Source organism: Pyrgilauda ruficollis, unplaced genomic scaffold (genome assembly GCF_017590135.1).
Source record: "Pyrgilauda ruficollis isolate IOZ18807 unplaced genomic scaffold, ASM1759013v1 scaffold74, whole genome shotgun sequence".
In the NCBI taxonomy this organism is placed as follows: Eukaryota; Metazoa; Chordata; class Aves; order Passeriformes; family Passeridae; genus Pyrgilauda; species Pyrgilauda ruficollis.
The window spans coordinates 4,847,080-4,860,256 of NW_024529266.1; the positions used below are offsets into that span (position 1 = coordinate 4,847,080).

Sequence of the window (13,177 nt, forward strand, 5' to 3'; positions counted from 1 at the left end):
TTCCTGATGGATGTATTTGCCTTGATGCAACATTTGCAAATTCTGTTCAAATAGCCTAAATATTTGAAAATTGTTAGCATTTACTGTTTACGCATGTGGCCAACAGTGGGGAATGTTTTTCCTCCAAAAACTGCAGGGAAAGAAAAAGGTCAAAATAAATACAGGTGCCTAAGTAAACAGCTGTTAGTACACTTAAAGGCAATTAGAGTCCTCTCAACCCCAGTTCCATGGAGACCTAAATACTGCAATGTTCAGGACCATGAAAAAAGATTTGTCTCCTGTGGTTTTTCCCTGGCTTAGTTTTTTTCTGCCTTAGTTAGGTCACCATGTGTCAGAGTTCACAACTGGTAGTCAGCACAAAGGAAGCCTTGAGAACAGTCCAAGAGGTAAGGCAGGGAACCACAGATTCCAGATTGAAGCCTGATGTTTCTGGAGATGTTCTGTTGTTGTCATTATCTTTATTGAATATGAATCTAATATCTTGTTTCCCTAGCTGTCTATAGTCTAATTTCGTTTTGCAGACTAGATCTTTTTACAGGGATCTGCCACCTGGCAGATCAAACGTGTTTTCAAGTCACCTCTGTGATAGGTTCTTACAGATATGCATCAGTATTTTCTTATACTGAAAATTCCTGCTTACTTCTATATCAGGTAGTAAATTGAACGTGGTTAGAGAACAGGCAGTTGAAGAGAGCACAGTATCATCCTAAGGAGGAAGGAAAAGGGAGTGCTTTACAACTGTCGGTGTTATTGTGGCCATTTCTTCCTAAATATGTTTCCATTTGAATTACAATCTGTGTAGATACTTATTTTAATAAGAGCAGGTAGAAACCTTTACATTTAATATTTTCTACTTCTTTTCTAGAAGTCTTGTGGCATTGTTGTAGTAGAGTATTGGATTATTTGTTACTACTAATCATTGAGAATTTGCACTGGAACCTGACATAGCAGGACTATTTGTAGTTCAGTATTTTATGTGGCTTTACAAAGTTGAAAAACAGTTAAAAGTCGTAGAAGGGCTTTTGACATTTTCTGCTGTTATTCTTGCTCTATAGGTTCCAACTATTTTTCTGTCTTACAGGTCACATTTCTGGTTTGTTTGTGGTACTATGCTTATATAATCATGTTTGAGGTGCTGTATTCCAGAAGATATGGTTTTGTCTGGTCTGCTGTGTTTGGCCAACTAAAACATTTTGAGGTTTTAAAAGGGAATTAAGCCATATTGGATAACTGTCAATAAAGACATACTGAAGTTCCAGACAATCTGAGGATAATGGAGTAGTCTTTTCTTTAAGCAAGCACTAAATATGTGTTTTATTTTTTTCTTAGAAGTTACCATGCTAGACTAATTTTTGTATGTGAATTGAAACAAAGTATCCTATCAGTGATAAAAAAAGGCTACTTATCTTTATCTTACTGTTTAGGATTCAAAAGTACAGAATCTAGGTCTGAGGAACTAAGTTTAATGTACTTTTTATTCTTTTTGTTTTTCAGAGGTCCAGAAGACACAATAAATGATTGTAAAATCCTTTTTATAGAGGAAATGTACAAGATTGAAAAGCCAGGAGCCTATCCATTGACATTTGGGGATGGAGATTTCAAAAGTATGCGCTTTTTAAATTATTTGAATATAAGTCCAAATTGAGTAATGTTTCTTTTAAAAATATCAGCATGCAGAGGTAGTAGTAATAATTGGTTTGTGTTCAAGAAAGTAATTGCATTGAAAAATTGTTAGATTCCTGTTCTGATAATATAGTTACCGTAAGATGGCTGTATTACTTTACATATTCAGAAACTAGTAACAGCTTAGTGCTATCAGTCATAAATAGTGAAAAAGGGAAACAGCTTATAATGCTCTAAATGAACAGTGCAGAATAAATTTGCAGTCTCATTTAAGTTCCAAGAGGTGTGTTCAGGCCACCAAAACTGCTGTTGCAACTGACATGTAATTTAAGCTTTTAATAAATTATTAAATGCCAAAAAAATAATTAGTTGGTAGTAATACACCTTAACTCTTCATTCTGTCAGGGGAAAAAAATATAAGGAACTCTGCACTAAAGCTGCTTGTATCATTAAAAAAAAAAAGGGATAATTCCTGTTTGGATTAGTTGACTCTGCATGACCTTCTAAAAATGTTACTATGCCAGACCTCCTTAACCTCCTCACAACCACAATAAGGAGTTAGTGGCCGTTTATCTAAAAAGTAGTGTGACATTTTATCCTAAGTTTGAAAATATATTAAAGTTACGAGTGCTAAGTGTTTGTGATAGCAACACTGAAGACTGAACTCCAAGTCTACAAGTAGGTATTAGATATAATTATATATTACATTCCTGACTCCATGCAATTTTTCAGAACCTTTGTAGGTGGCTCTCAGTGCACAACAATGAGTTTGATTAATGTTTATTTTTGTCTAAAAAAAAAAAAAATCACTGTTTTTCAGAGGAGCAAATACCATTCCTTGTGGTGTTTTTAAAAGTAAAAATGTCAATTTCTCAACTCATTATTCATTTTCATTATTTGAGAATTACTTCCCTTAGATTACTAAAAAAAGAAAATTACCCACTCTGTTTTATTTTTTCTTGGTCACATTAAAAGATCTTTGCAATATCTTAAAGCATGTTTTGATTTAAAAACATTGCAGTGTGAGAAAATTGAAAATCTACAAATACTGGTTTGTGCTTACATACTATTTATTTTGCAAGTATGCAACATTTTAAATGGCATTAAAAATTATTGCAGTTCACTTAGTTCTTCCCTGCAGCTACTGTGTAATGAATTAACTTTAAAATTATGTGTCAAGGAAATGAGTGATTACTGTATTGCTGACTGTACAAAATTGTCTACGATGGTGCTATTTGATCTCACATGAGTATTTTCTTATCAGAGAATCATTTAGATGGCAAAAGACCCCTAAGGCCATCACGTCCACCACTAAACCATGTCCCTAAGTGCCACATCTGCGTGTTTTTTGAACACTTCGGGAGTGGTAATTCCATCTCTTCTCTGGGCAGCCTCTTCCAGTCCTTGACCATTCTTTCTGTGAAGCAGTTTTCCTAATAACCAATCTAAACCTCCCCTAGCCCAGCTTCAGGCCATTTCCATTTGACTGACCCTCACCTGGCTACAGACTCAGGTAGTTGCAGAGAGCAGTAAGGTCTCAGGTCACCTGAGTCTTCTTTTCTCTGGGATAAACAACCCCAGCTCCCTGAGCTGCTCCTCACAGGACGTGTGTTCCAGAGCCTTCACGAGCTTCACTGGCCTACTCTGGGCATGCTCCAGCACCTCAATGTCCCTCTTGGAATGAGGGATCTGAAGCTGAACACAGGATTTGAGGGGTGGCCTCACCAGTCTATACTTTGTACACTGATTGCCACTCTAATTGTTTCACAGTCTAGACCTTTGTTGTCTATTACAGCTCCTTCCTTCCAATGTGATAGTTGTTTCTTTATTTGTAACCACTTTGCATAAACTACCCAAATATTGACATCTGTGTAGAGATTTGCACCTCTGTGTATGTTTTATTTCATTTTGTTCCTGGTCTTAATCTTATTAATTTCAGCGTGTTGTTTATAACCTTCATGAATAAATACAATTCATAAATATAATCTTCTAAAGTGTAATCGTGAAAAATAAATCGATGTGGGAATTCAGCCTTATTTCTTGAACTGCTCTTTCTCCTGAAACCAACACTCACCACACAAGCCTGTTCATGTGATTCTGGTTTTCCAGCCAGGTCAGCTGTTTTTCCTTTGTTCAAGTATGCACAGTGTACATCAGTTGAACTGTATGCTATAACCACCGGTGTAGCCTTTCCTTCTGGACTGTACTTACAACCCCATTTGTACTGTGTATTAAAAAAAGTTAAATATATATACACCTATCTATAAACACACAGCTCCCTTAGCTTATGTACTATGGAGAGATGCAGAATTGTATTACTTTTATTATTATTTTTTAATTTTCATTTTGTTATTTTCTTTTAATTTCAGATTACATTAAAATTATTTGGCCTTAAATATTCTGTGAGATTGTTGTAAGCGCAATCAGCAAATGCACTGATTATATTTTTGTCCATATTAAGCTACTTTTCATGCCCATGTCAAAAGATAGAATCCCTGCTATGGAAATAATCTTTATCAGATAAACAGTGTAGGTTGTCTCTGCAGAAAAACTCTTATTTCTTGAGCATGGTCACATAATAATTAGGTTTTGTATGTGTAAAATCATGTTAATATACATTTAGCAGTTATGATTAAAAATAAAGTAGTCATTTGCTAATTAATTAATGGAAGTAAAATTCTATAACTGAGGAAAGGAGTAAGGCTAAACCTTTTGGAAAATTATATTAGAAATAAAAAAATCCAAGAAGCAACATATTTGTAAATATTTTACAAATATTTATATGCAACATGCTAGTAAAACTTCGGTATCAACATATATTACTTCTATCAGAATCCAAACTCATGCTAACTCCTTCTGAAAAAAAAAAGTTAATATGAAATTATTTATGCAACTAAACTGCATTGTTGGTTGAGATGAACAGACCTGTCTTTGTGTGACCAATAGTACGGCTATAGTTAGTGGATATGACTTACAAAATGGTTTAAACAGAAATGTGAAAAATGAAAGTCATATCATGAAAATGACAGTTTATAGTTTGTCTGTATATTGGAGAAAGTAGAGAACTTCACCTATTGTTTAACTGAACTAAAATAGGTAGGTATTTTTTTCTCTTTTCCTATTTAAGAAAAAAATATTACTAACCTTTTACCTAAGAAACTGATTTTGTAACTGAAACCATTAATTACATAGGCCAAAACAATGTATGGTGCTCAGAGCTACAGAAAAATATGCCGTTTCATGTTGTCTATTATTAGCTAGATGAGGTAGACTATAGGGTTTCCGTAGGGAATGCTCAGTCATCACTTCAAAAATTTTTCAAAGGAGTTAACAGTTATCTGGGATTTCTTAGTCTGACTTGAATTGGTGTTGACACCTTGCACAGATTGTGAGTTTAACGTAGCTATGCTGGAAAACCCTCAGATTTGCTTATCAGCACACGTAAAATTTGTCCTTTCTTCTAACAAACCTTTGGAGGGAAGTCTGAAACTAATAGATTATCTCCATTTGGAAAGCCTGATAAGTCTTCTAGGCTACACTTTACCAGAAGCAATATTCTCATAGATTTTGGAGGTTTTTTTAGAAGTATATATTTAAGTGTACTTTTGCCTTTAAGATTTTGAAAATAGTCACTGCTGGTAGCTTTACATGTTTATTTCTCAGGTTTTCCAGTCAGTACATCTCACTAAATCTTCTATCTGCATAATCTTTCCTCCTCAGTGACTCTTTTATATTTTTCAATTTTAAAGTTTTTAATCTTAAAAACAATGATTCAAACAGCACTGTTTTAGCACTTCTTATCATGAAATGGTTTTAGTTGGAAGGGATCTTTAAAGATATTTTAGTCCAACCCCCCTGCCATGGGGGGTATTTTTCATTAAATCAGGTTGATCAAGGCCCCATTCAACCTGACTTTGAAAGGCTCCAGGGATGGGGCAACCACACCTTCTCAGGGTAACCTGTACCAGTGTCTCATCACCCTCACAATAAAAAAAATGTCTTCCTTGTATCCAGTCTAAATCACATTTCTTTCCATTTAAAATTGCTCCTAGTTTTCATTATTGTTGCTCCCTGTTATTACTGATCTTGGTAAAAAATCCTTCCCCGTCTTTCTGATAAACCCCCTTTAAGTACTGAAAGGCCACACAAAGGTGTCCCTAAAGCCTTCTCTTGCCCAGGCTGAACAAATCCATCTCTCTCAACCTTTCTTCACAGGAAAGGTGTTCCAGCCCTCTGATCATTTTTATGGCCCTCCTCTGGACCTGTCCTAACAGTGGTTGGAAGGTGTACTGAGGAAACTACAGACCTGTCAGCCTGACCTCAGGGCTGGTGAAGGTCATGGAGCAGATCATCCAGAGTGTCCTCACACATCGTGTGCAGGACAGCCAGGGGATCAGGCCCAGCCGGCAGGGGTTTGTGAAAGGCAGGTTCAGCGTAACCAACCTGATCCCCTTCTAGACCCACCCACTGGCTGAGTGAAAGGCTGTGGATGTTGTCTACCTGGACTTTAGTAAAAGCCTTTGATACTGTTTCCCACAGCATTCTTCTGGAAAAACTCTGCTCATGGCTCAGACAGGCACCCTTGTTCACAGGGTAAAAGCCTGGCTGTATGGCTGGGCCCGGAGCGTGGTGGTGCATGGAGTTACATTCAGATGGTGGCCAGTGACCAGTGGTGTTCCCCAGGGCTCGGCACTGGGGCCAGTCCTGTTTAACATCTTCATCAGTGACATGGATGAGGGGATTGAGTGCACCCTCAGTCAGTCTGCAGGTGACACCAAGCTGGGTGGGAGTGTTGATCTGCTGGAGGGCAGGAAGGCTCTGCAGAGGGATCTGGACAGGCTGGATCATGGGCCAAGGCCAGTGGTGTGAGGTCCAACAAGGCCAGTGCTGGCTCCTGCCCTTGGGTCACAGCAACCCCAGGCAGTGCCACAGGCTGGGGCAGAGTGGCTGCAAAGCTGCCCACAGGAAAAGGACCTGGGGGTGCTGCTGACAGCAGCTGGACATGAGCCAGCAGTGCCCAGCTGGCCAAGAAGGCCAATGGCATCCTGGCCTGGATCAGCAATGGTGTGGCCAGCGGGAGCAGGGCAGGGATTGTCCTCTGTACTCAGCATTGGGGAGGCCACACCTGAATCCTTCAGGTTCGGTTCTGCACCCCTCAATCCAAGAAGGACATTGAGGTGCTGAAGGGAGTCGTACCATGTGCCTGAGAGTATTGGTTAGATATTAGGAAAAACTTCTTCATGGAAGATGTTGTTAAGCACTAGACCAAGTTCCCTAATGAAGTGGTGACATCACCATCTCTGGTAGTGTTCTGAAGGTGAGTGGATATGGCACTTGGAGGACATGGTTTATGATGAACATGGTGGTGGTGCTAGGTTGGTAGTTAGACTTGATGATCTTAAAGGTATTTTCAAACTTTAATGATTCTGTGATTCTGTGATGAACTGCACTGCTCAGTTTGGTGTCATCTATAACCTTGTTGAGGGTGCACTCAATTCCACTGGGTATGTCATTGATGTAGATAGAAAATAATAGTGTTCCCAGTATGACCCTTGAAGAACACCACTCATTAATGTTTTTCCCTTTCACGTTGAACCATTGGATATGGACCATTCAGTCTTTGAATGTGGCCATCCAATTAAGTACTTATCCATGTATTTCATTCATCAAACCCATATGTCTTCAGTTTAGCAGTAAGAATGTAAGACAGCTATAAAGGTCACCAAAAAAAAGAGTGTCACAAAAGAGGGCCACAAAGATGGTGAAGGGCCTTGAAAGGAAGCCTTATAAGGACAACAGCTGAGGTTGTTTAACCTGGAGAAGAAGAGATGAGGGTTGTCATCGCAGTCTACAACTTCCTCATGGGTGGAAGAGGAGGGGCAGACACCAATATCTTCTCTGTGGTGACCAGTGACAGGAGCCGAGGGAATAGCCTAAAGCTGTGTCAGGGGAGGTTTAGGTTGGATATCAGGTAAAGTTTCTTCACCCAAAGGGTGCTTGGACACTTGAACAGGCTTCCCAGGGAAATGATCACAGCACTAAGTCTGGCAGGGATTCAAGGAGCTTCTGGATAATGTTCCCATACACAGAGGGATTTTTGGGATGTCCTCTGCAGGGCCAAGAATTGGATGTGAGTGATTCTTGTGGATCCCTACCCCCTCATGATGTTCTATAAATCTATGATTTTTTTGTTAAGAATATTGTGAGGGTCCAAATCAAAGGCCTTAGAGACAGGTAGATGACATCTATAGTTCTCCTTTGACAATTGATGCATTCTGTCCATGGTGGAGGGCCACTGTACCAATCAGGTACTATTTACCTTGGTGAAGCCATTTTGGCTCTCTTTAACCAGTCTTCTGTCTTCCATGTCTTGACATGTCTTCCAGGAGTCTCTGCTCTGTGATCTTACTGGGCACTGAGATGAGGCTGACTAGTCAGTAATTCTGGATTCCTGCTTGTTACTCCTTTTTAAAAAGGTTGAAATTGCTTTTTCTCCAGTCACTGAGATCTTACTCTGATTGCCGTGGATTTTCAGACATGATGTGACTGCTATGATTTTTTATATATGATGAAGAGTGGCTTAAAAACTACATTAAGTAATTCCCTCAAGAGCCTGGGATGCATCTCCTTGGGTCCCATGGTCTTGTCTATGTTCAGGTTCTCAGACGATCCTTAACCTGATCTGCTCTTACATCGGGAGTGACTTCAATTCCCCAGTTCCTGTCTTGAGGTTCAGGAACTTGAGAGATGTGGGAAGAGTGATTACTAATGGACACCGAGGCAAACAAATTTGCATACCTCAACCTTCTCCATGTCAATTGTGACTAGTTCTGTCCCATTTCAGGGGACAGAGCGGAGGAGGCGGTTGTGTGTGTATATTTTTTTTAATCTTCCATTTCTGAGAAACATGCCTATAAGAAGCCATTTTTACTATTCTTTGTATCCCTTGCCAAATTCAGCTCCAACTATACCTTAGCTTTCCTAATTTCTCAATTGTCCCTCCACAACCAGATAGCACTTCTCTTTTCTTCCCAGGATACCTGTCCCTGATTCCATGTCCAGTGCTTTTCCTTCTTGTATTTCACTTTATCCAGGAGCTCTTTACTGAGCCACGCTGGTCTCTTGCCTTCCCTGCCTGAATGCTCACTGGTGGAAATGGAGAGATCCCAGGCTCTAAGAAAAATGTCCTTAAAGATCTGACAATTCTATTCTGCTCCTTTTTCCCTGAGTGCAGTTTTTCAGAGGGTCCCATCCACTAATTCCTAAAATAACTAAAAGTTCAGGCTTCTAAAATTCAGAGTAGTGACTTTAACCTTTCTTTGGCCCATAATCCTTGCGATCATGAATTCCACCAGGGCATGACCACTTCAGCCAAGGCTGCCACTGATCCTGACCTCTCCAGTTAGTTAATTGGTTTTAGTAAACAACAGGTGGAGTAGCACTTCTCTGTCACCTGGGGTAAGAAATCATCCTTGATGCAGGAGACTGCTTACATCTTGCCGAGTTGCTTTTCCAGCAGATGTCAGGGACTGTCCTGACAAGTCCCTGCAGCTGGATCAGAACCTGCCAGATTGATGCTTCCTGCAGGTGAAGTAAGAAGGTTTTGTCAACAGAGTCCCCTCAATGGAGTGGTGGGTAATAAACACAAACCATGAGATTTCCTGTACTGGTTTGGCTTCTGATTTTCAACCACAAGCTCTTGACCTGTTCATCGCTGTTTTTCAAAGATGGGTTTGTGCAATCAAGTCCATGGAGCGGGCAAATTGTCTGCCTCCCTTTCCTTGCCTGTTCCTTGTGAACAGTTTTGTAGCAGTCAACTGGAGTGCTCCAGTCATGTGATTTTGTCCCACGAAGTTTAAGTGTTTGTGATTAGATCATAGCTTTCCATTTGCACAGTCACTTCCAATTCTTCTGATTGTCACCCATGATACATATGCTAGTGTACAGGCATTTCAGATGGTCTGTCAACTGTGTAAGCATTTTAGATGAAAAAGCTCTAGTTCTTTTGAGGCATTTCACAGGTGTTCCCCTGTCAGTTTTTAATTCATCAGCAGCTCCTGACTCTTCTTTGTTAATCAAAACTCCATCCACTTCCCACTCTAAGTCTAGTTGGTTCCGCCTTTGAAGAAAAAATACTGTTCAAGGTCCTCCAGAAGGACTGCAGATACAGCACAATGCTTCACATTCCAGTCCCCCGTTTCTTACAAATCTTTCCATCTGGAGTTTCTCTCCACACAGATTTACACTGATAACCTACAACTGCATGGATCAATTTGTCTGTAAAGTCTGTTCAGTTGGGAGAGCATGCTCTTCTTCAATAGAAAGGGGCTTGGATTTCTGCAAATTCTTAGTCATTAATTTCCTTCTCAGTATACTTAGGAAAAACATTAAAGTATCCAGAACTCCTCTGGATACATCAAGAATCTACCTCATATTTCTATTCAAAAATAAACTCCTGAAAGAAATATTTCTTTTTATCACTTATTTTATCTAAGCTAACTTACAAGGAACTGATAAGCTGTACAGCTTCAAAAGACAGTAAAGCTCCATCTTTAGGGAGAATGTGCAGGTACATCTTGGGAGCAGGAGAAAAAGAGAAGCTGATGATTAGTCATGTTTTTTATGGCTTGTTTATACAGCAGAAGAAATCTTATTAAGTCTAGATAAATACCTCATTGTAAGAAAAAAAAGCATTTTCAAGAGAGCAGTGTTCATTCAGAAATAATTATTCCTTTAGATACAGTAATTCACTTTGCTGAGATACATGGCATTTGACATTTCTTTGTTTTTGACAGGAAAAAGTGGCCCTGAATGCAAGCACTGTAGGGCTGATCCAGATAAGGAGTGCCGGTTTTGTTCGTGTTACTTGTGTGGTGGCAAACAGGATGCTCACATGCAACTCCTGTGTGATGAGTGTAATATGGCTTATCATATATACTGCCTGAACCCTCCTTTAAGCAAGATACCAGAAGATGAAGACTGGTAAATATACAAGGATGATTTACTTCCTATATTGACATTCCATACATGGTACCTTTTTGATATTTGCACCTCATGAGAGAAAATATTGAAGATGTTTTTAAATTTTTAAATTTTAAGCACTGTTTTCCTCCATCTACTTAATACAAGGCTTATGTTTTCTGTCAAGATAATTCTTTTAAATCATTCACAATGGATTAGTAGTAAGCTTTAAGACCATTATGAAATTTCAACACTGGTAGGTTCACTTTATTCATTATGGTCATTATAATCTTCTGGGACATTACCTGATCTGATTGTATTTATCGACAGTTGTTGTTCCTCAGCTTTTTCATTTTTTAAAATCTTCACTGCTTGAGCAATTCTCTTATGCTCATGCTTCTCTGCGCCTTCATCCTCTGTCCCTGCTGCTGCCCCTGTGCTCTTCGTTGCCTCTACTACATTCATTTTTCATGCTATGGAAGGACCACCACATTGCCACTCTTCATTTCTTATGTAATTACTCTTATGTCTTTAGTAGCTATCTACAAATTACATTGTTCATATTTATCACCTGCCTATGACTTACTTGAGATGCTAATCCTTTATAAATGAGTAATAAATAGAACTTTATTCTAATAAAGTTTTCCATAGACTTCATTAAATGTCTAAGATGTCTATGAATACATTACATGGAATCTCTTTGAACCTTGTGATTATATTTTTTGTAAAAATCTGTATAAATGTTTTGGAAGTTTTAACATTCTCTGTAAATTAATAACACCTTACTGGATTCCATAATGTTTATTGGTTAGTGCCTGATGATCTGCCTGTGTTCTGGGGCAACTATCCTCACAGGCAATAATTTCTTACTAAAATCTAAACTAGCTAGAAGGTGCCTGAAGCCTTTTCTCCAGGCTGAACAGCCCCAGCTCTCTCAGCCTTCATAGCAGTCTTCATAGCAGAGGTGCTCCAGCACTCTGATCAATGTGGTGGCCCTTCTCTGGGCTCTTGGCAACAGGTCCATATCTTTCTTGTGTTGGGTGCCCCAGAGCTGGATGCAGCACTGCAGGTGGAGTTTCACAAGGGCAAAGTAGAGGGGTGGAATCATCTCCCTTGACCTGCTGCCCACCCTGATTTGGATGCAGCCCAGGATGAGGGTTGGCTTTCCGGGCTGTGAGTGCCCATGGCTGGGTCATGGCGAGCCTTTTTGATCACAAACACCTCCTCCTCTCCAGAGCTACTCGGTCCATTCTCCAAATTATGAATTTCCAGAAGTTTAATTAATGTAATTAAAATTCGTTGGAAAATGGCTGCCAAGCTTTTTAGCTTGTTTTAGCTTTTTTAGCTTGTTTACTGTGTAACTAAGAATAGGAGCCTTAAGATTTATATATGTAAGTAGATAGCTGCATCTGTGAATGAAGTCACAGGGTGGTAGAGGTGCAGTTGTGGGCCTGGCTTATGTGAGCTAGTTTTGAGATGCTTAGTGTCACCAGCCCTGTACTGTCTTAATGCTTGTCATTATGTAGAAATGCATTTGCACCGTGCAGAGCAGCATCTCCTACCAAAGAAGTTTGTGCCCTCCCTTCTTCCTGCATACTAGCAAAGAGTCATGGTTGTCTGATTCTTAATTTAGGAACCATTTGCCTTAGAATTGGGAACACTTCCATTTTGCGTTTTTAGAGTGTAAAATCTGGCAAACTCTATTCAGGGGTTAAGTCTTCAGTTTGGGAAAGGATAAGTTTATCTGGTGGAGATTAAGTCCACAGTATTGGAAACAGTATTTAATAGTCCCTACCAGATTCAGTTTAAAAGATATTAAGGTAATATTGTTACGCTGTCAAGAAACATGGAATTCGCCATGTGACTTCACCTTGTTAATTTGCATTATGTCATATTTGTTCTTTTAATTAGTCTGATACGCTTTTTCTATAAGCAGTTGTAATACCTGTCAAAGTCACAGTATCATAACTTCAGCATCTTACATTATTATGTTTTAATCCACATGGCTTCATGATTTTCATGGTCCAACACCTTTATTGAGATAGTGAAATCTATTCCTGTGGACCTTAATCATTAATTCCTGTATTCATATTCATATAAAAAACTTAATAACTCCAAACCAGCAGCAGCAGCAGCAGCAGCAGCAGCAGTAGCAGTAGCAGTAGCAGTAGCAGTAGCAGTAGCAGTAGTAGTAATAGTAGTAGCAGTAGTAGTAGTTTTTGTTTCCTGAATGAGGTTATCAACGTTAATGTAGCTCATGCTTCCTCTTCTAATGGTGTATGGACCAAATCCAGTCTATGGGAGCCAGAAACAAGGGCATGCCTGTGTATTGTTATTCCTGGACTGGGATAAGAATGTTGTTGGAAACAGCAGAATGGCCACTGTGCTCCTTTTCTCTCTCTGCTGTGGTCAGTGTATACTAATATCTCTGCTTTCCTACCAGAATGGATTTGTGTTGGTGTGAGTGAGCCCCAGCATTATATTCCAAATGGCTTTAGTGTTGTGGAGTGAGTGAGTGTGTGTTTGTGTGTTTCTCTATACATTATGTCATACCTTGGCTCTGTTTGACATTCAGCAATCTGCTGTGAAATTA

The 13,177-nt window shown here is 39.3% G+C and overlaps 1 protein-coding gene across 6 annotated transcripts in view; it reads left to right on the forward strand.

The window, feature by feature from the left end:
- Positions 1-13,177, forward strand: part of UHRF2 (ubiquitin like with PHD and ring finger domains 2) — a 79,568-nt gene that overhangs the window by 44,763 nt on the left and 21,628 nt on the right. For all 6 annotated transcript variants that reach the window (XR_005956764.1, XM_041486207.1, XM_041486208.1 and 3 more), the window contains exons 5-6: positions 1,495-1,604; positions 10,419-10,605. Coding sequence is in view for 5 of the 6 variants with exons in the window: in XM_041486207.1 (XP_041342141.1) it covers positions 1,495-1,604; positions 10,419-10,605 (297 nt within the window). In the remaining variant the exon portion in view is untranslated. The remainder of the gene's footprint in view (positions 1-1,494; positions 1,605-10,418; positions 10,606-13,177) is intronic.